General features: G+C 37.1%; 1 protein-coding gene across 3 annotated transcripts in view; it reads left to right on the forward strand.

The window, feature by feature from the left end:
* Positions 1–24,020, forward strand: part of CHRM3 (cholinergic receptor muscarinic 3) — a 273,490-nt gene that overhangs the window by 124,332 nt on the left and 125,138 nt on the right. For all 3 annotated transcript variants that reach the window (XM_057414522.1, XM_057414523.1, XM_057414524.1), the window contains one exon: positions 16,546–16,648. In XM_057414522.1, coding sequence (XP_057270505.1) covers positions 16,551–16,648 — 98 coding nt within the window. In that variant the 5' untranslated portion in view covers positions 16,546–16,550. The remainder of the gene's footprint in view (positions 1–16,545; positions 16,649–24,020) is intronic.

Raw genomic sequence — 24,020 nt, forward strand, 5'->3', positions numbered from 1 at the left:
TTCTTCCTCTATCCAAGTCAGGCTTCACAGTTTTCCTTTCACTGATGATTTTCTTTCTGTGCACTCCTTAAGTGTGTTAGCTTAAATTTACCAGAATTGCCTGACTATAATCCGAATAATGAAGCAGGCCCCTGGAATCATGGATCTGGTTTTGAAAATGAGGGAAAAACAAAAGGATGTGATGGTGTCTTTTTATGTGTTGGATTGATGTTTGTCTACAGCTAAGGAGCTTAGATTTATTTTATTTTCATGTTTGTGAATAAAAATGGAAATACTTACCCAAGGGCATAACTGCTTAAATCTGTGGTCTGAAACAGGAAATGTCAGAGGATTCTCCGAAAAGCTGTCAGCTAGGTGGTTGGCTTGTTAACAGCTTTCTTCTTGTTTCTGTTTCTTCAGTAAAGTTTTTTTTTCAGACCAACTCATTTGATTTTTATAGCTTCCTTTGGAAAGAAATCTCTTCAGGCATTTCAATGGCACTTAGTAATTCTTTCTGATCCACTTCAGTGTTTTGCTTTTGCTGAAGAACCTTTCATTGCCAAGATATACCAATTCCTAGATTTCTGTTTTTCTGTGAATGCATGAGAATTCCTGGAAAGTGAAAAATCTTGTCAAGAATTATCATGTTATCACTTGAGGAAGCAGATATATGCCCCTTAAATAAGATTATATCCCCTTGTCCTCATTATTAATTTTCCAAGCCAGACTTAAAAAAAAAAAAAAAAAAAAAAAAATCCCAGGAATTCTTTCTCTTTTTCTTTCTTCTTCTTCTTTTTGTTGGTGTTTTTTTTGGTTTTTTTTGTTTGTTTGTTTGTTTGTTTTTTAATAGGCGTATGAAAGCAAATAGCATATCTAGTTTTCTATTCAGGTGTTAGATTATAAAATATTAATTTGTAAGTATCCCTGAATAAATTTCACAATTCTTGAACTTGCCTTTTTCTTTCTTATGCTTATATCAACACTGATTCCCAGGGTTTTTCTTTACAGGCTTTCATAGTTGTAGTTCACACCTTACAGTGTGCCTCATCACCAGGTTCATCCCCTCCTTACCATACTTTTAAAGGGCATATGCAGAAATAAATAACTCCATCCTATAAACTGGAAAAGTGAATTAGAGCAGAGGTGATGCATTTCCTTATCTTTCTCTGTGACACTGTTAGGGCATCTTTTTGAAATAGGTCCAAATTTTAAGTGTCCTTTCTACTCTGTACTTGAAGACAAATGAATGCTCTGCTCCAGTCTTGCTCCCTTGGACAGGATGGTGGTGGGTCTCCATGTCCTGAGTTAGAGGCCACCTCTTGTCCTTCTGAGGGCACCTGGCAGTAGAAGCTCTCTGGGGGTGAAAGCTATATATTTTCTCTTGTTTTGCGGTTGCTGTTTGCACACTGTCTCCAGTTCTTTTATGGTGTTTACTTGTCTCTTCTTCCACCTTTGCATTCCTCCAAAATCCCCATGAAAAGTCACATTCAGAATACAAAAGTTTAGAAGCATAAATCAGGAAAAAAACTTCCAAAGTACTATGATGCTGATGCAGGAGTTCAGATACTACTTCTGGCTGAAAAAAGGTCAAGAGGAGATATGACTCAACAAAATGAGATCTAGTGGGAAGAAGGAATAGGAACAAGGAACATCTTGATAACAGGGAGAGACTGAGAGGAATGGTATGAAAATGAAAAGGAGATTTCAGAGGCTGAAGGATGCTAGAGGCACCTACCAAAAAAATGTTTCAGTTCGAGAAAAAGTTAAAAGATTGAAAGTGTGTTTACAGAAGTGGTAAGGAAAGTAAGGAAAAGAGGGAAAGAAGGATGAAAGAAAACACAGACTTCATTACTTCATTGCATGCGTATTACTATATTTTTTTTTTTTTAAATGTAGCATTAAATCTGATATAGGGAGGTTCACACTGCTGCTTGCATTTTTTTTTCCCAAAATGTTGTTTGAATATTATATCTTACTTTATTTTGGGGAGGGAAAGGGGAGCATTGTTGCTACCTTGCCTTACCACAGTGGATAATCAGCCACCAGGTTGATCAGGAGTTTGGTGTGTGCATCCTCATGGGAAAGACCCACTTGGTCAAATGTGCTACAAAATGTAATCAGAGGGAAGACAAAACAATGAGAAAATGTTGGATCTGAAATCAAAACACATTTCTCAGCAAAGGCTCATGTAGCTTGTAGTACTTCAAGCAAACACATATATAAGTGGGGTGAAGGGGGAGTGTGTGAGGTGGGGAAGGTGTTCGTTTTTTTTCTGGGGTGGTGGTTCTCTTGAGAATAAAAGCCAAATTTTAATATCAGTTACAATCTGTGCAGAAGTCACCTATGTTTTGTGTTGACTCTTGTGCAAAAATTAGAGAGGTGTTTTTTCCTCCGGTGTTTTATAATATTCCTTTTGTTTATACTGCTACTGTAGCACTTCAACTGCCTGTTCAGAAAACACTGTCCTTTATTTAATGTTATTTTATGTTATCCTATTAGTTCTTATCCCATTTCGGGGGGGGGGAAAAAAACAAAAACAAAAAACCACAGGGGGGAGACCCAAAAAACAAATCCATAACAACAAAAAACCGACTCAAAATTCTATTAAAAACCACCCCTGCAATCAAGTAGAGGGCTCTGCATTTAGACTGCCATAACTCTTGAGCCTGGCTAGTAACTGTCCTTTCATGTCCTTTCATCTTACCTTGTAAGAGCTGGAGCAAGATTTGATAAATACATAGATGTAGTCTTTAAGCTGCCAGGGTTTATGATCATCCCAGGGATGCTGGGAGCGGGAAAGATTCCAAAGAAATTGATGTTCTTTGTAGGAAAATACTTTGTAAACCATCCTGAATGCTACTTTTTTATTAGTTTAAGTATATGATAAGAAAACTTTTTCAGATCTAAAACTTTGATTGCTTTGAAGTCACAATTCAAAGGGAAATCTACCTGATTGTTTTAGAGATGAGGAGTAAAATACTGATGGGAACACTAGTTCAAGGAGAGTGCATGGTTTATGGACTGTCTCTTACTCTGAGCTCCATGTATATCTCCGGAAACTTACTACAAGAGAAATTACCCAAGGAAGGTGGGCTCAGACCACATTTTCTTTTCTTCTTTTTTTCCTTTTTTATTTTTAACTGCCAGTCTCAGTTTCTCCATTTATCTCTACTAGCTTTTGAGGCAATGACCTTCCTTTGGTCTGGATCTGCTAGAGCTAATTAACAGGCAGATACTATGTAAGAGCAGCTAACCAGGGATGCTTTCCTGGCTAGATAATGCACTGTGCTTAGCCTCTCTGTGATTACTGTCTCTCCCTTGATGATGTTCAGGGCAGTTACAGAGACAAAAAAAGCAGAACAGAGATTAGAACTAGAAAGCATTAAGGTCCAGTTTGAGACTACAGAGCAGTCTCATATAGATCTTCAGGTTGGTTTAATTTGTCCAGGTTTGAAACTCACCTGGCAAAAAGTAGGAAATGCACCAGTTTCCACACAGGATAGACAATAATTTGCGCATTAGCCTGTGAGATATTTGGTTAGTATAACCTTTCCTTTTTGTAGTAGATGTTCCTATCAGGAGCATGAATAAATGAGGTTCTTACAGTTAATGAATTTAAAGTATTTTTATTCAAACTACATATTTTTAATCTATGAACTGTAGAATTCGGAAGCAGTTCCCTAGAAATACGTACTTGTAGGAGATTTTGGAAATCTTACGAAGTTAAAAAAAAGCTGAAAAGAGTATAGTTTAAGAATTGCTTTTTAAAATATATCTACACATTTATGGGTATTATTTCTGATAGTTGAAAAAATTTGTCTTGAATTTTTAAAATATGTTGTTAATCTGCTCATTTCACTATTCATTTTTACCTGCTCGTAAAATCTTGTGAACACTTCAGGGATGTATCCCCATGCACAAGTAAAAGAAAAAAAATCCTGCTGATTTTTTTAAATAAAACACAACACTGTCAAATAAGAAAAATTAATTACTGCCATCACATTTACCATCTCAGCTGTTCATTATGTCAAGAATTTAGCTACGTGTTTCTTGCTGTCGTAACGAACAAGTGACATTTGTTATTGCAGAAATATGTAACTAATTGGCAAGATAAAAAAACATAAATCTGTATTTTCCTTGCTAAAATATGTTTAGGTTTTGTTAGACAACATGCTGTCCGTCATTAGTTACCTGTTAATATTAATCTCTTACTTCAAACACTCTCAGAAATCATTTGATCAGGATACATCTCTGCAGGGATTGTCAACTATTCTGTCACATCAGATGGTTCCTCCACGTTTTTCCTTCTTGGTTGGCAACCATAGGATGCAAATGGCAAGTTCTTGAAAGGTATTTTCTAACATCTGGTTCTTGAGGGGCTCCTCAGACAGCTGGGCTAGACATGCTGGAAGAACTTCTGAGCTGTTCTCAGAATAAAGTGGCTTCTTGGCCTCTTAGATGCAATGTGCTCTGAAAACACTCTTTGACATTAAGTGATCTGCGTGTTGAGTCTTGCCACAGAGTCCAAAGATGCAGATCATTATATAGCTTGAAACTGCAAACGTGCAGTGTAAATTGAATGTGATGTATAATCGTAAGGCACGTGGGTAGTTGGGTAGTCTATTGTGATGGCTGCCATGTTTCACATCAGTAAGTGAAAAGCTGAAGAACCTGAGTTACAGCAAATGATTTCACAAGTTTTTGGAGCAGCAAGGCTCAAAGTAGAGGGAAAGGGAAAGAAAGTGTAGGTATTTTGATTTTAAATTGGAAATGAACATTTGCTTTATATGACTTTTGTCTCTATGTTGATTTTTCTCTTTCTGGTAGGTATTCTTAGGCTGTAGTTCTGTATTACAGATAACTACGCGCTCTTTGTAGCTTAGTTGGGCTTTTGGGCACCCTAAAGGAGAAACAAGCACAACTGCATTTGTTTCATGGTGTAGAGAGTTTCAACTTCAAGTAAATGTGATGCTTAATATTCAAGATTGCAAAATACCTACCAGCCTATTATGTTAGCGGTGATAACAGGAAACCTAAAAATGGAGAGTATAACATTCTGTCAGTTAAATTACATTACTGTTATCTAACCACACAAGTGGACTTGACAGTTATTTGTAAAATACCTGCTTTCTGTTTTTTGTCATTGATTATTGTCATAGATAATCAAGATTGTTGCCTGGATATCTATTTGCCAGGAAAAAAAAAAAAAGAACACAACCCAAAAGCTGAAGCTTAGGGAAGCTTAGATATCAACTATTGTCCAAAAATTTGATCCCCACACACACACCTCCCCAGCGCAAGTTTTCTGCATAAATTGGTGCTTGATTATAGCTAAAACTCTGAAAGCTCAAAAAATAATTTCAATTTGAATGAGCATATAGAACTGGAATACTTTCAATACCTTCTTGGGCTCTATTTGAAGAAATAACCTGGATCAAAAAGGCTGCATCTGGCTGGATTATTTGATTTCCTTTGGCAAAAAAAAAAAGACTTCAAGTAATCTTCAGGATGTTGAGATTAACAGTGCTTTGGTGTGAGAATACCTTGTTGTAAAGAGGAACTTGGATTTTTTTGAGGCAAGTAAAAACGATGAAATTGGTGAAGTTACACTAATGCATTGGGTGGAATTAGACCAGATTCTAATTGTACTTTTTCCTTTCCTTCCTATAATGTTAATATTAGAAGATAAGTCAGCCTGTGGTAGGATTTTGCTATTTGTGAATTTTTGAACAAGCTTTTATGTAATAGCAAATGAGGTTTATCATTATTAAACTATTTAAAGGTTTCAGTTAGGCTTTTCTTTGGTCAGGGGGAAAAAACACCGCTCAACATCAGTTAAGGTATTCTAACAATGTAGACTTTAAATATTTTTTGTTGTTATTACTTAATATGAACCTGTAGTTTACTCTTGATGTTAAAAATTTGCTAAAAGGCTTTTGACTGTTTTTATCTTTTAACTTAAATTCATACAGTTACAGAATTCCCAAGTAGCTGATCTTATATTCCTGTGCCTAAAATGAAAGTCACTATATAAAATTAATCTGGACATAAGAAACTTTAGAGGAGTATGCTTTAAATAGGTGACATTTTACACCTAATGCATATATAACAGTGAGGCATCAGCACACTTTTCATAATTTCATTCTGCTTTTTTAATTTACAGGATTATTAAAATGTTCCCAGTTATTTCTTTTGTTTGTAGGGCTGAGAAAGAGCTAGTCTTCTACTGTAAAACTGTACAAATACCGGGGCCTTGAAAAGTTCACTTGTTTGAAGGTACATGGTAGGCAAAAAGTTTTGTAGATGGAATTTATTTATCTGCTGCAAAATAAAAAGGCTGTCCTTGAAAATGACTACCTATTAAAGTATAACCACCCTGTTGTTTGAACTGATATTGAACTGTTAAATTACCTTCTCATAAGAAAACTGTACTACTCAAATGAACAGATGATATCTGAAGCAGTTTCATCAGTGCTTTGACAAGCTTTCTTCCAGAATAGGACTGATACTGAGCAATTAAAAATGGTTGCTTCTCTTTTTGTCGTTTTTTTTTTTTTTTACTTCATTGGGGATGACACTGAATTTCTTTCATTAGCTTAATGTAGAACAAGATTGTGACCCAGCTTCTAGAAAAAAGCATATACAGATTGTTTCTTTTTTAAAGAGATTAATAACGATAGGGATATGATAACCTTCAGAGTTGAAGCAGCTAGTGTTCCTGCTGTTAAGCTATATATTTACTTGGCTGGCAGCACTATTTAAAAAAAGAGAGCATGAAGAGGGTATACAGTCTCATGGATAAGGATGGTGAAGGAATGCATTGTCTTTGGAACAAGAAGGGAATTTAGAGCAGATGTGCAGAGTAGCCACTTGCCTTCCACTCTGCTTCAGGGCTCAGTTCAACAACTGTCCTTGCTAGACTTCATGGGAAAGCCAAAGCCTAGTTCTAAATAATAAATCCAACTGATTTCTCCACTGACATATGTTTACAAAGGTTAGAGGTGTTATGATAGAAAACCATGATAAGTTAACTATGCCTGTATATGGCATCATACTCATTTTCTCATTATATGTTCTTAATGCTTAGATTTCTGTTCAGAAATGTTGTGAGCTAAACAATAGTGAAACAAATCAGGTAGAAATATGAGAATTACTGAGTAAGTTGTGTTGCTTTGGCAGTTCTGTTGAGTATTGTGCATTGGCATTTCATTGTACTAATGTGAGACTGATACCTGAGCTCAGCCCTTGGGGTTTTTAACTCTGGCTTTGACATGCGTTTCACTGTATTTAGAAAAATAGCTAAGCTTTCTGTTTCATTTTCTGTAATGTCAGCAAGATACATAATTTCTGTAATTTTATTGTTAGCTTGCAATAAATCAGGACCTTACTTGACTCATGAACCGTATGAAGATGATCACAGAATTTCTGTCTGTAAAGTCTTTATTAAGTAATTTAAAATCTTACCCCAGTGAGATCTCTTGGCTGAGCTGATTGTATACTAATGTTCTGTTGCTTTCCAGAGGCAGCAACTGTAATAAGGCAATGTTGCTAAAGATCTTAATTGTCTCAATGCATCTTGGTGTGCTTTAATGCCTCTAAATTAATTATGCAATTTAATATTGTTATTAAGTCTTGAATTGCATTACTTCAGCAGAAACATAATGTGACTGTGTGCCATAGGAATGGCAACACCTGTGTTTTTAAGGCTTTAGTCCACAACATTGCAATTATTCAGTAAACGTCTAGTTCAGAAGGTTCACAAAACATTTTGCTCATATGCTCCTGGGGACCCCTGAAGACCTTTCATGTAACTTATGACTTACAATAAAAGGTCAAAAGCCATGATTACAAGTTGTCTCAGAGAGTATAAGAAATGAAAGCCATTGACAATAGCTTAAGTGCCTGTAGAAGCAGAAAATATGTTAAATAAAATATATTTGTGGGGAATTCACTGTATCACATATTCCAGGGAAAGTCAGTAATAAACAAAATCAAAACTAACACTTCCTGCCAGTCCAACCTGGGCACTTTTCTTCTTGCCTTCAGATTTGGTTATTGACTTAAAGATGTTTGGTTGGTTGGTTAGCTTGGTTTTTAACAGAACCAAGCTAGGTACCTGAATATTTTAGTATTGCTGGCAGCATTGGTTCACATCACTTTGAGATTGGTCTGGTATAATTAAGCTTTCCATGAAGAGGCAAATGGGCTTTCCCTATACTTTGTCCTCTGCCTGTAATAGGAGGGAAAGCAGATATAAATCCTCTCCCCAGTCTCCAAGGCATCTTATTTTTCTTAAATATTTTAAAATATCAGTCACCTCCACTACTATCATCTGTCAAAAAATCCATTATTTCCTTTGCTTCCAAAACATCACTGCAAAACTGTGAAAACTGGAGCTCCCCCTCTACTCTGCCCTGGTGAGGCCGCATCTGGAATATTGTGTCCAGTTCTGGGCCCCTCAGTTCAAGAAGGACAGGGACCTGCTGGAGAGAGTCCAGCGCAGGGCAACGAAGATGATTAAGGGAGTGGAGCATCTCCCTTATGAGGAAAGACTGAGGGAGCTGGGTCTCTATAGTTTGGAGAAGAGGAGACTGAGGGGTGACCTTATTAGTGTCTATAAATATATAAAGGGGGAGTGTCATGAGGATGGAGCCAGGCTCTACTCAGTGGCAAACAACGATAGGACAGGGGGTAATGGGTACAAACTGGAACACAAGAGGTTCCACTTAAACTTGAGAAGAAACTTCTTCTCAGTGAGGGTGAGGAACACTGGAACAGGCTGCCCAGGGAGGTTGTGGAGTCTCCTTCCCTGGAGACATTCAAAACCCACCTGGACACATTCCTGTGTAACATTATCTAGGTGTTCCTGCTCCGGCAGGGGGATTGGACTAGATGGTCTTTCGAGGTCCCTTCCAATCTCTAGCATACTGTGATACTGTGATACTGTGAAACAGGAAGAACGGAATCATTAGGCCTTAGAGTACATCACTTCTATTTTGAATGTGTAGAAACAATACTACCCCTCTTTGAGTTTAAATTGAAATAATGAAAATTGTTTAGGAAAAAAACATGGTTATCTGAGCTAGAAAATGAGACTGGGTTTGCTGTACATTCTCCAGGGAAATGTGTGCTTTTACATTTTGTCTGGATGACAGCACTTCCATTACTATAATGACCTCTAAAATCATGGAATAGCAAAGCAGCACTGCAAGCTCAGGAGTGATTATAGTGAATCAGCCAGAAGTGTCTGTTCTTATGATATTGCCTGTAGAAGTTAAAGCTTACATACAGTGCACAGTTTCTGGTCTGCAAAGATTCTTTGCCCTCTTAGGGTATAGGTCATTCTGTTCCTTTCATAGATACATCTCACTTATGAGCTTAATCTCATATATCACCAACTGAGTTTATATACTCTTGGAGTTATTTATAGTATTGTTCTTATATTAAATCAACTGAATAAATGTATGTCAACAACAAATATTTATAACTACTGCCCTCAGCAGTAATCAGTTGCAAGCTTTTTCCAATACTCAGAATAAAATAAATCCTGTGCAAAGCCAGGCCTGTATTATCTGAGCAGAAGAATGAAATGGTGATAGGAAAGCCATTGGCTTGTTTTCCTTGGGATGTCAGTCTAGTTTTAGATGACATAGTACACTTTGTAATTTTAGGAATCTTATTTGTGGATTAAATTGTGAATGTAATGACAGAATGTGGCTTGACACAAGGATTTCTTTTCAGGGTTGTTATGTTACCACATATCATTCCTTTTATTTTTTTTTTCCTTCCTTGTCCCTTCTCTCCACCAGCCAAAAGCTGTTTAGCTTTTCAGTTTGTATAAACATTCAAACAAAATTCAAGATATTGATAGGGAAAGAAATGGCTGAGCTGCTTTTTCAGGTACAGTAATTCAATACAAAATTTATAACAGATCTTTAACTTCAGATGCGCAGAAAGAATCTACAGAAGTTAACAAATATTTGACATGAATGAAGGCGTATTACAGTCCCAAAGCTTGCTTGTTATGTTCCCCTGGAGCAGGTCAGAAATATAAGTCCCTGTAGTGTGGGCTTCTCTTGAGTTTTGCTCCTCAGCCCTGATGCCTACGTGGCTGTTAACAACAACACAGAAAAACACTGAGCAATCAGCTGCATTCTTAACAATGAGAAATTTTAGTTAAAAGTCAAAATCAGTGGCTTTTCCTACACAGTTTTGTGTTATAATATATGTTGCTGTAGAGTGAATGGTACATAACTATATGTATTTGGTCCTAGGGCTTAAGTTACAGTTAGACTTTCATATCAAAAAAGTGCAGATCTCCCTGTTATGCACCGAGACCCAAAATGGGTCACTTGTCCCTTTGAATGTTGGAATCAGAGAGCTGTGGCTGCCAGACCATGCAGAACTGACTTTGCTGAATAGCAGAAGCATCCTGATAAAGTCTGGGGTTCTGATCCATGCGAGTTTGTTGGATATTTCATGCCATATGGGGCTGGAGCCTGTGGGACTTAGTTTTCAACCTAGTCCACACAAAGAGCAACCACAAAAGGTACTGCTGCATGGACCAGAGGAGCTGAGCTGCTACTGAGTCATTTCCATGGTGGTAGAGGGGGACAGGGACCGGGGCTGTGGTCAGCCTGTGGCAGCTCCATCCTTGCGGTGCACCCTACTCTCACCTGGGTCCTTGTTGGCTTCAGGATGAACCTACTCCATGGACTCTTCATGGGCCGTAGGTCTTTCAGGACATGTCTACTTGCTCCAGTGTGGACTGCGTGAAGCTCTTTGTTCTTTTCTAAATACACTTTTCTGGAGGCACCCAGCCATGTTGGTGGGGCTCAGCTGTGCCATGCAGTGTGGTTGTGAGGCTGGACAGAACCAGCTGTGGCCAGCATGGGCAGCCCCCACTGGCACCTGGGCAGGGACACCCAAAGCAGAGGTAGATCCAGGACATGTTAGCTGATTTTATTTCATGGTTTAAAGTGACATTTGCACTGGTGGTTGTGTCAGTACTGCCATGTTTGCTGGTGTCCCTGGGGCATGCAAGAGCAGCTCCCTCCCCTTCCCAGAGATGCCATTTGCACCGCTCTCTCTAGGTGCCTGAGAATAGCTCCCCAGCCACAGGAGGTGGCATGGACTTCCATCACAGTGTCCCAGAGTCCTGCCTCTGGGCCTGGGCAGCCACCTGCTCTGCAGGAAGATGAAATTCATGCTGATGTTGGGCTGGTGCCCACAGGCTTGGCTGTCATCCCCATAGAGCTGCTGTGGGGGCTGGCAGGGTTAGTGTTGGTGAGTTGGTGGGCAGGGTGGCCCTGGCCTCAGGTCACACCTTTGCCCTATGGATGTTTTCAGCAGTTCCTTTCTGAAATGTAAGGTTTAAAATTACTCTTTAATTTAAAAGAAAAAGTTATTTTTTCAATTCCACAAATAGATTTCATGACACTTCTCAGATAAAGACATTCAATTCCAGTAGGTGTATTACAGCTATTGTATCTGCAACTCTTGGAAGGAGTTGAACATTATGTATTTCACCACCTTTTTTCTTTGCCCAGAGACATAGTTTTATATGTTTGAATATAAGTGCTGCATGGCAGCCACTGTCTGGGTTCATTTAGGGAGTTGTTTAAGTTTTTCGTATACATACTGTTTGCTTTATTTTGTTGCAGAAGAATGGATTTTGGTAGGTGAGTGTGGGAGATTATTGCATCTCTTGCCAACAGTTTATTTCTTCTCTGTGCATATAAACATCTTCATTAATCCCATAATTTCTCATCAGGAGTTTCATTAAGACGATGTTGTGTACGTCTGACAAAAAATAGAGTTTAGAAAGAAATTCATGATTGCTGAGATTTTCCTCTATTGCCTAGGAGGCACAGTTAAGAAAGACCATATTATGGGACACTTCCTAGCTGTGTGCCCTGGTGAATATTTCCACTAACAGTTTTATCATCCCTTTTCAGGAAAGTCCATCTGCTTCCGACTGATAAAGCAGCATATTACAGCTTGTTCAGCTGCCTCATATGATAATTCAGAACCTTAGGCTTCCCTACTCTCTCAGATTTAACACACCAGACACATACTTTTTGTACATAAGTCACATCCAAATATTTCCTGAAATATTGAAATTTCTAATATTTCATGAGTAAGAAGGTCATGAATATTTTTAAAATTTTCAGTAACTGTTGGTAGTGAAACTCTCTGTGGAAGAACCAGAATGGTATGTACTCAGGACATCTTTTAGATAAGGTTGTCTTCCATGAGAAGGGGTATGTGTTGTTTCTTTTTTTCCATGTGTATATATATATATATATACATGGAAAAAAATATACCTATATATATAGTGGAGCCTAATCTCACTCTAACTGGCTGGATGTATCAGAATATTTGTAGACTAAACAGTAGATGAAAGGGATTTGTAAAAACAGTTACTACAAATACCGATTTATGACCATGACAACTGAACACTCAGGACGGGATTCGTCAAACCAAATTTAAATGTGCTGCATAATGGATGGGGGACATGAAATATTCCTAAGGCTTACTTCATCTCATCCTAGAGCCAACAACTAAAATACAACAGCTCTGTTGAACGGCCCTTTGATGTGGCAGCTTTTCCTTTGTTGACTGTGCAGAGTCTGTACAACTTAGGAGCAGATGCCTGTAACTGTAAAGATACCTACAGTTACATCGGACCAGTGCTGAAATGATTAATGCTCTGATAACTGTATACCAAATAGAGAGCTTTCTGGTTTGGTCTGTTTAGGCATGATTATCTTGCAGTGTCATGTAAAATTACACATGTCACTTAACAAACTTGGGTTTTTGGGGTTTTGGCTTGTTGGGTTTTTTTATTGTTTTCTTAAAAACAGAGTTGCTAGAAGTTAGATATTAATAAACACCCAAAAGACTCAAAATCTAAGATTCTAAAATGTTCTCAAATTTTAAAAAGTAGTTGTTTTTTCTGATGCTTCTTTTTTCCTGCTTGTGCTACTGATAATATTCACTGTATTGCACTTTCGAGATGCTTTGTACATAAACTGAACTGAGTTTAACACTTTTCTGCTGAGCAGATTTAACTGAATGTTTCCGAAATAGCCACTCAACTTTGGCAATAAGATGCTGAAGACAATATTCTGGAGTGAAACAAATGTGATAAGTCTAGAATTAACATTTTTTGAGCTACAAGGCTGCCAAATTAAAATTATACCTGAAATGTCTGGGTTTTGTTTTACCATACTCCTCAGAACATCAAAACAAAATGAAGCCTTCTAGTTATTCAACAGCTGGAACAGTTTTGTCTAAGTCAGTACTATGAATTGACAGCTCTTCATTGAGAACACTGTCTAAATTCAGGATGCTAATAATTAATTTTTTTAGCTCAGTTACACTGGATGAAAGGGGCATAAAATTACTGTTTTCAGACACCCTCAGAAAATAAAAGTCAGGCAGATTGAATGAACTGTAGTGTGACATTAAGTTTGTCCTTTCATTTTGATCTTTCGGAATTTCTTCTACAACCTCAGAAATGCAAAAGGTGATCCAGTTCAGTGGGGACTTAGTTAATCTTTGCAGAATATAGGAAGAATTTATCTATATAGGTAATATTTAGAACAGACACAGGATATCAATTTGTCTTTCACATCCAAATTGATAGAATAAGCTTATGCCTCCTTCTTCTGTCTAATTTATAAGATATTCCAGAACTGTTCTTCATTAATATAGCCTTTTGAAGCAGTTCAATGTGAAATATAATATTAACATGTTCATTGGGCTAGGGATAGAGAAGATGATCCTGTCATTTTGGATTTCATTTTAAGGGACTGCTAGTAGCCAGTGGTTGCAGTGAGATCTCTGAGCCCATCAAACAGCTAATAATTTTACAGCCTACTTCCATAACAAACATGGAGCTAATATTGAGCTTTTTTAATAAACTTTTTATTAAAAAGCCCCTTTTTAATAAAAAAGCTTTTTATAAAAACAGCAAACTCTAATAATGTGAAAATAAATAAAACACAACAAAAAACTGTACCCAGCAAGAAATTCTGTTCTGAACTGGGTGTGGAATGTTTTCCTATCAGTGGAAAGGTGTTTTTCAACTGTATAAAAATTGCAGCTGCAATCTCTTTCCATCCAGCTTTGATCATTTAGTGGTCCAAAGTGGTTCTAACCTCTTCTAATGAGGTCCAGTGAAAGAAGTACAAAACAAAAATAACTCTTTCAGTTGGCAGACCTTTTTATACATGAAGCTCAAGAATCAAAAGATTTTTCTGCCCTTTAAAATCCACTGGAAATATAGGCTGCAGGGCTGATACTGTGATATGCCTTTTTTTCTTAAAGTCATCAGAATTATATCTATGAAACTATTAAAGTTCCTTCTGCCTGTATGGATACACCTATGGGTATTTTTGAGAATGATAAACATGATGGGTAGTAGCGCTGATTTATTTTTAATAGCTTATTTAGGCAAGGAAATACAAATATGTAATGAAATCTCTTCAATTTTTGAGACCTTTTATTTTCTCAAGATAAAAATTGCCCAAAGTTCATTTATAAAAAAGAAGACCCATGAGATCACCTTTAACCAGTGAAATACCCACCTTATTATGTGTGAAGTTTTTACCGGTGAAATTTATTTCCAGCAGTGAGAAATCTACTTCATGATGCAAGTCTGTATAAGCTGAATCATTAGATGGTTTTGATAGCTTTTCATAAAGAATAGAGTTTGTTAGTTTTGTAGCTGAATATGCAAACAGCGCAAGCTTATTTGAGGAGTCTTAGTTTATCGTAAATTAGGGCAATGAATTCCAAAGCTCTGAGTCACAACCTGCCTAGTTAGGGGAGTTAAACTGGATTCTTGACAATAATGGCATAAAATTAAAATATAGTAGAAAATTACTGGGAAGAAATTTCTTCAGTGAGAATAGCTTGAAAAGGTAACTTAATAATGAATCAGTTTATTGCTGACTAAAAACATAATAACTTGATGAGAGGGAAATTATTAAGCATTATTAAAATTCCAGTTTTAATTGTCAGAAACTATAATTCCTCAACTAAATGAAGACTCAACTGACTAAAAAGATACTTTTCATCCTTTATACTTTCTCTATAAAAAAGTAATTGAACAAATTTTTTTTAAGAGTTTTTTAGTGCTTTTAGGTGTAATCCTCGTTGTTGTTTCGTGGGTGATGGTATATAAGAGTTCCACTTAAACCCCATTTACACAATAATCAGTACATTCAGTTTTAAAACTGAGTGAATTGCCAAAGTATGGATTCACTTCTGCATCCTGCAGTGTTCAGATTCCACTCTGTCATGTTGCACTTCTTGATTAATGAGATTAATGGCATATCAGAGCTGTGTTAGAAGTGCTGTGTTGGTGTGCAGAAGTGTACATGGCTAGTAAATGTGTATTTTCTTCAATTCTGAAAATGGACTGGAATGTAGTTTCAGTCTTGATTGTTATTGATCTCAGCCTTGTTGCTGTTGGGTTTGGTTGGGGGTTTTGTTCCCTTTTTCATCCAGCATTGCCAGTGTGTTCTCTCTCTGGTATGCTGCTTCCTTTTTATAACACCTGGGAGTGAAATCCCTTGTCATGCTGGTAAATCTGAGATACTGAGCAAACATGTTGAGCATCTGTGGATTCAGAATCACTCTTCTGTGTTTAAGTTATTCAAAAGGGTCTTGGAGCCTTAGGCTGCAGTGGCATGCTGTAAAGGGCGTAATAATGGCACATGGTTCTACTTGGCACTGATTACATATGATGAAATGGAACATGGTAGTCAGTGGCTAATCCTATACTTCTGACTTCAGGAATTTACAACTTTTGCAGAGCAGAGTTTGTTGTTTAGGTTTCAGCTATTGATATTTTTGCTTCATCTGCAGTTGTGTCAACTTTTAAAAGCAACAGTATATTGAATGCAGCTGTAAATATAATGGAAAACATTAGGGGAGTTAGTTTTCTAGGTTTTTACAGTTCTTTTTAAATAAAAATATCCCAAACCAGCCTTCTAAATTGGATAGCTTGAGAGACTGCATAACTGGGAGAGAAAAGGAGAGCCTAGTTCTTAGTGCTGTGCCTGTGTCAGGCTGCCCCTGGGGTCCAGACAGGCTGAGCATCTCACCTCTCTCTGTGCCTAGAGGTGCCAATTTCCAGGCATAACCCAGCCAAGCTCCTGTTCTGACTGAGCACAGACTTGTTTGTGCTGTCTTGGAGAAACTGTTACCTTCACTCCAGTTTGGTCTCTGGGTTTAAAAACCAGCTGAAAATACTGTGATCATACATAGCACTTTGGGGGTAGCTATGAGCAGCCCACAGGCTTGTCAGTACTATCTTATTACCATTGCTCTGGATCTGTGCGATACATGCATGTGTGAATTGTTCTATTTTCAGCTAGGACTCTTAAGATTTAAATAAGGAAAAAAAAAACAACTATTCAGCAATGAACGTATTAATAGATTTATGTCTTCTTTTGGTACCAGAGAGGACTTCTGGCTTATATATCTGTGCCTCCCCCATGTATATGTAATCTCTTTTAATAATTATTCTTCTGTCTTCTGTTTTGTTCACAGCCTACATGCTGACACATTACCAGTTTTGTTTCCAAAAGAGGAGTTCACAGAACTGCACAGTGCCTGATCCAACTAGCTGCTTTGATGTTCCTCACAGGACCATGTAGGTAAAATTCAAAGAAACATATATATTCACATTATATCTTTACAAGTACTCAATGTATCTGGAAATAGCTGATTACTGCCAACAGTACTCGCTTTGTGAAGTCTGGTATTTTGAAATTTATGGGCTACAAAATCATTTAAGGTCTTCCAACTTTGCAGTGTGTTTTACCATCAACAGACACACACAGCTGTAGACCATCGTATGTCACAATGTGTTTGGTCTTCTTGCCACATCTACTTTAAGTAGTTGTGGGTGCTGTGATGCCTATCATTTCTGTAGGCCTTAATAGAGCTGTAATGGTGCAAATTTCAGTATAGGCACAAAACCCAGCAGAGAAACTGAATAAATTCTCAAGCAGTTGCAGCTGGCAAACCTTGAGCTTCTTGTAATTAGAGCTGCGTAGGCAGCAGAATAAGAGCTAGCGAGTGTAAAAGCTAGGCTGAACAGGTTTATGTGAGTGAATCTCTATGTTTGACTTAAGAAGAGTAGAGCAGTATCCTGGTGTTGGTAATCAGGGGAAAGATTCCTTCAGGTTATTTTTGTTGATCATCTTGAGCTTCTGCATGAACCTTTAAGTTTTCTGTGAGTTTCAGACAAAATGTAAAATGTAGCCGATATTCCACCTCTAGGATTTCCCTTCAGAATAATTCAGTCTTGCTCTAGTAGAGGAGAGAATCCAACAGTTTAAATTCAATACTTTGAGAAGCGTGTTTTCCCTTCTGTTTTTTATATGCTAGTTGGGTTTAGTTTTAATGAGTCATCTCCCTCTGCGAGAGTAAACCTAGGCAAAGAACTAAATTGTTCTGATTAAATTGCCAGTATTCATTATCACTTGACTGCTTTCTCCCCTGTACATTTTGCTGGTTTATGTCTCAGTTGCACTGGCATTTAAAATAATTTACATGGATTGGTAGGCTGCAGTGTTTATGCCTACATTATAGTTGGTGTTTTATTTATGTTCCTTACACATTTTTCCACGTTGGTTTGCCTTTCTAATTTTGTGGAAATGAACTGTAAACATGGATATGTGGCAGTGGTTTAGATGGACTGTGTTTACATTTGCTGGCATGCTCTCCTTACACAGAAAACAGCTCTTTTCACATTTTGCTTTAAGGACTGTGGCACTGACAGTTTATGGTGATTTGCTAGAGTGCCCTGATAGTTCAGTTGCTTGGTTCTGTCTGGAGAAAGTTTCTATCCAAGTCACCTCATGAAAGCATTTTGATAGCATACTGGCTGAATTATAGAATACCAGGTTGGAAGAGACCCCAGGGATCATCTGGTCCAACCTTAATTTTTATGGCTTCAAAGCTAACATTAGGTACCTCAGATGAATCCTGAAATGATGCTTACCCCTGCTTTCATCTCCTGAAATTAGGACATGGTATCTTGCACACTGTTACACAGCTGGCCATATTCAGTTACAGTTGGTTTTGCCTTTCATATTAAGTTGACCATATTCCAACTTTATCTAGACACTTTATTCAGGTTGTTTTGTATGAAGTGAAAGGTTTACGTTGGCCTTTTATTTTTGTTTTGTGTTGGGGTTTTTGTTGCTGTTGGCTTTGATTTTTTTTTTTGTTTGTTTCAGATTACAGATTTTTTATGAATGAACTACTGAAAACACTTTATTGTTTTGTAGTTGAATTTACATAGTCACAATTTTAGTGGGTTGCTGGCTCTAGATTGGAGAGGACATTCATGTTCCCTGTTGTGAATATCCAGAATCTCTCCCAGTTGTAGCTGATGGCCAGGAAAACAATCCCAAAAGACATTTATTATGCTGGAGAGGATAGAGAGTCTGAGGAGGCTTTTCTGTTGGTATCAGTGGCATAACTACTCCATGGCAGGAAATATTTTAGTCGGTGCCAAAATTCAGAGTACCCCAAAGGAACTGGAATTAAACTGTACTCAGTTTTAGTCTAAAAGGAAAGTAACAAAGAAAATACCTGAATTCATAGAATTAATTTCTGCAAATTTTGTTATAGTCCACAGCTCACTCTGTCTGTATAAACATGCATTATTTATCACTTAGACTCTGATGTGACAATGGAAAAACAGTGAGCAAAAATAAAGGGTTAAAGCACCAAACCAAGTAATCCATTTTCAGAAAAGCCACAAATACTAAGTTTAAAACAGCAAAGCAATTCATGCAAATAAATGTAATGGATTGCTTTAGATTTACAGTACTTGTCATGCCACCTCTTAAGGGATTATATGTACCAAAATAATAAAATAATGTGCTTTACTACGCAGAAATGTAGAGCACATTAAGCAGAATTTGTCAGTGCATCTTCATATTTACATTAATCAAGAAGAGCAGCATCATTTTGCTTAGCAAAGGTACATTAATTAGGCTGTTTACGCTGTCAGAATCTTGAAATCTTGCTTCAGATGCAAGGATCACTATGACATGCGTTTAACGCAAGTAGTGCTTGTGCTCTAGTGACTTTTAGCAAAGTATAGATGTCTGTAAAGTTTGTGGTACAGGTCAGCTTTCTAAAGCCCAAATTCTAACACAATGGTGTAATTTTCAAGTGTGAACTAGATAAAGTCTGATCTAAGAAGAGCCAGAGGAAATGTCTGTTCTTAGACAAACCTCAGAAGGTATTAATATGTTGAAATTTATTCATATTTGTTTCATATAGTCATAAATGTGCTTAAAAATACTTTTCTGGATTTAAATGTCTACCTGAAACTGTGGTATTGATAAAATCTGGCAACTCAATCAGAAGTTTAACTACATTCATGTTTGTTTTACAGAGTAGTGACACAGAAATATTGTTCCTAAAAATTATCCCTGGAAAAATAATCCAAGCTCTTTATCTGATGCTAACGAGAACTTGCATTTTTATTTCCTTATAGATCTTAGTAATAGGTTATATACATTAGTCAAAAGAAGCAGCATCATTTTGCTTAGCAGCAGAGTAGCAGAAGTGTAGCTTTGACAAAAAGAATAACCAATTCAAAGCATATGTAATTTGTGACTAGGGCTGTCATGAGCTCATGCTCTAAGCAGTTGCACAGTCAGCCAAAGCTTACAGTGCTTACTTGCCTAGTCTCTTTGAAGTAATTTGGCTTGACATTATTTCAGGAGAAGCATCACAGCTTAGACCATTGTATATATGTGGCTGTCATGTTGAGTTAATGGTTCATCCATGAGGATAGGATATAGTACGCTTTAAAAGGTGATTAATAGTCAAAATTAATTTGCTAGAGACAATTTCCTCTTTGGCTCTAGTTATTTAACTGAGTCTATGCGGTACCAATTGATTGTGAGAGGAGCACCTAGACTGGGTTAAATTTATTCATTCATAGTTGCTATTTATTTATAATGAGACTATTTCAATTACTTAGAGGAAAAAAGGTGACACAAACTGGTCATGTGTAATTTGCATCCTGAAAGTAAGTGTACTTTTTATACTAGAATTAATTTTTTTGAAGATTTGTGATTCAAATGAAAGATGGAAATATTTACATATTTAAATTTAAGTATGCAAAATATAATTGCTGTCAGCTGAAACTCCCTCTAGGGTAATTTGTAAACAATTCTTTCATTACATGAGTTAAAAACTCGAGTGGAGTGATTATGGCTGAGTTCCAGTCCATCTGAAAAAGTATCATCAAAGATTTTTCAATACCTTTTTTTCAGGGGGAAGACTATTATTTTTTTGAATTAGAAATTTGTTTCCTCTGGCATTTCAAAAAAAATTCTTGTGTTTTCTTGTCACGCACTTCACCAGACTGATCATGTTTAACTTGTGAGGACTGACTAGTCGCAGCAGTATGTGCAATACTGACTGGTATGTGAGATACTGACTTCAGGAAGAGCATGATTTTCATAACCACTTCAAAGGAAATACATTATAAATAAAATACATTTCTCTGGGGGCTTACAAAACCATTCTGTTTGTAATTTAAATTGCATTAAGCTAAATAAAATAGTACAGTATAAAACCGTCAAGGGAAAAATACTTCATTTAAGTGTGAACATTACATTACTTCCATTATTTTTCATTGAATATATATTATTAAAAATATTGTCATTATGACAGGAGTTATTCTTTCCCATTTAGTGTTCCACACCCTTCTGTTCCATAGGTCACTATAGTTGTATTACCCCACCTTACTTAATTTCTCACTGCTTTATTCCTGGTGACTAACCCTCTGAACGTAAGTGTATGACAGAAGATTACTATCTCTGCGTCATGCATGTTCAACTTAATCAAACTTATACTGGAACTGAGACTCTCAACCAGCCTGAAGTTTTGTATCAGAATCATTGAGTGTGAGGCTTTCTTCTGCTGGAATACATTAGAATCTGCTCATCCGAATGATGCAGCTTGCTTCTTCCAGGGTGCTCGAGGGGCAACTGTTGAACAGGGATTTCAACATGAGCAAGAGAATCTGTTGGTCTCCCTACTTTATAAATGTAACTGGGAGGAAAAGAGGAGGTGCTCTACATACATATGCATATAAGTGTATTTTGTGTATCTACAGATTTAAGGTCATACATATTTGTGCATGTGTGTGTGATTTGCTGGTATTCATATGGTTTCCCTTCTTGCTGTAAATATATGCCAATTCAGTTTCATATGTGAACCTGATAGGATGTCCTCCTTTAAGTCATGTGAAGATAATGTGACCTTCAGGAGAGGGTGACTAGGAACGTACTGGAAAACCTCAGTGAACTCTCTAATTGTAAAAGTGATTTATTCCACCTTCCTTTTTCACCCCATGACAAGAGACCATACAGCCTGAACTAAATCAGGTTATCATGGAAGGCAGTAAATCTGTAGTGCTGAGCTCCTCTAATATTGACAGCTTTGCAATATGGGTTCCTGTAGAAATTGTCTAAGCACATATAAGCCTACACAAGCTGAAACAGGCTGTACAATAGAAGCAGGCCAGTCCCATATGCAGTATTTATTCCCACTTTAGAGTCAGCTTTAAACCAGCCACTGACTTCAGATTAATACCCATTTAAGGCCTAAAACAAGCTTTGTGTTTCGTATAAATTAATTTCAAGTGATTGAAAAAATACTTTTTTATGTGGGACAATAAATTGCAGCTAAATATTAACAGTCTTGAAATACAAAAAGAAAGAAGCCATGAAGAAATTTTCCCCTAATTTATAAAATGCTTGTTTTTTTTAAAAAAAAAGCAATAGTACTTAAAACAAATTAGCAACAGTAATTCAAGCAAAAGGCAATAGTAATTAAAACTAGTGCTGGATTGAATAAAAACTTTGTTGACCCGAGAGTTTCATGTTTGACTGAGTAAACCTTGAGGGGGAAAGGTAGTACAAAATATCAAAGCTTAGACACGTTGTCTGTTGATTCAGAAACTAAAAGTTTTATGAAAAAGGTAAGAATTCTTAGTCACAAAAGTCTAAAGAAATTACTTCTTCATTATGTTTTCTAAGATTTTCAATAAGTTTATAGTTTCATTTTATATCCTTAGGAAACATTTATTTTTCCTTTCTGCTTTATAAGATTCTTTTTTTTTTTCCTTTCACTATTAGATGTCTGTGTTTTTAAAGTAGCTTTTGTTCCTACTATAAACGGTCACTATGTAGTTAAATAATAATGATAATGAACTCTATAATGAAAACCCAAGTTTACTATACTGTGGCAAGTAGGAATTGATCTGAGTTTTTCTGTGTTGTTTTAACTTCCTCCAAACTGGGGTACTGGTGGATGAAAAGCTGGACATGAGCCAGCAACATGTGCTCACAGCCCAGAAAGCCAATCATATCTTGGGCTGTATCTAAAGAAGCATGGCCAGCAGGTCAAGGGAGGTGATTGCTCTTCCCTCTTCTGGTGAGATCCCAGCTGGAGTGCAGCATCCAGCTCTGAAGTCCTCAGTACAGGAAAGACATGTTTAAACAGGTCCAGAAGAAGGACACAAGAATGATCAGAAGGATGGAGCAGCTGTCTTACAAGGAAAGGCTAGGAGAGTTGGGCTTGTTCAGCCTGGAGAAGAGAATCCTTCAGGGAGGCTTTATTGTGGATTTTTAGTACTCAAAGGGGCTTTATAAGAAAGATGGGGAAAGACTTTTTAGTAGGGCTTGTAGCCACAGGACAAGGGGCAATGGTTCTCAACTAGAAGAGGGGAGATTCACACTAGATTTCAAAATGACATTTTTTATGGTGAAACTAGTGGTGAAACACTGGAACAGGTTGTCCAGAGAGATGCTCCCTCCCTGGAAACATTCAGGGTCAGGCTGGATGAGGCTTTGAGCAACTTGATCTAGTTGAAGATGTCCCTGTTGATTGCAGGGGAACTAAATGACCTGTAAAGGTCTCTTACAACCCTAATTATTCTATGACTCTGAAATTTATTCAAAAATAGTTTTCATTATGCAAGTAATTTACGCTATGATTCTTCCTTTTTTTTTTTCCTGTCTTGTTTCCTATTCATTTCCACCAACTGTAATAAAGAATAATTTTATTATTTTAATAAATGTGTATGCATATATCACCACATATTTTGTTTAGCTTTCTGGCTGAAATGGTTTGTGGTAGGCTGAATAAAAAGGCTTTTCCTCATTTAAAATCTGAAAGTGTTGTGCTTTGGAAGTCCATCTTGCTCTATAAGTAAAGGTATGCTTGTATCACCAGCTAAAACTCAGCTAGCTAAGGTATTTCAGGTCTTACTCTTCAGGGCTGTCTGCTTAATCATAACAAGTGAACAAGCACTTGGAGAAATTCAGGTTGGTAGCAAACATTGAGAGGTGAGATGGTAGGGTAGCAGTCCCTCCATCCACTTCCCCAGCTCTGGCTGCAGCTATGTCCCCCTCACCTTGCCAGCTCCTCTCCAGACTCCCAGTACCTGAGGTCATGTTCTCCTTGTAACCCCTCACACACAAGGACTTCAGGAAAAACTTTTAGTCATTATCATAGTGAAACAATCTTAGGATTTTGCTGAAATGTCTATATGTATTTGTCAGAGTTGCATAGCTAAAGCTGTGAGGTAACTGGAGTTTCCTTTAACAAGGAACTGCAAGACTAAAATGAGGGTTTGCTCTTTATTTGCAAATTGGAGCGTTTGACTAGTTGTGCACTTTATCCTGCACTCTGCCTGCATATGCACACAGCTGCCACCCAGCCATGCTCTGAATGATAGCAAGGCACTAGATTGATGTGTGTTTTATTCAGAATACGAATCACAGTAAACATAGTTGCAAGTCCCATGAATCTGTAGTTTATAACTAAGATAGCTTTCAAAGGGACAGTTAATGTGGAAATGAAAATCTTTTAATTCCAAAATTTACAAAAGTTTGGTTACAAAATATTTTCAACCTTCTGTACATACGATAACACCTTGCCTGGTCTGGTTTTCTGCTTATATCACTGTCAACAGTCTC

The sequence above is a fragment of the Pezoporus wallicus genome, unplaced genomic scaffold, assembly GCF_028554395.1.
Source record: "Pezoporus wallicus isolate ANWC-B61680 ecotype Strahan unplaced genomic scaffold, APGP_CSIRO_Pwel_v1 contig_8042, whole genome shotgun sequence".
Lineage (NCBI taxonomy): Eukaryota > Metazoa > Chordata > Aves > Psittaciformes > Psittacidae > Pezoporus > Pezoporus wallicus.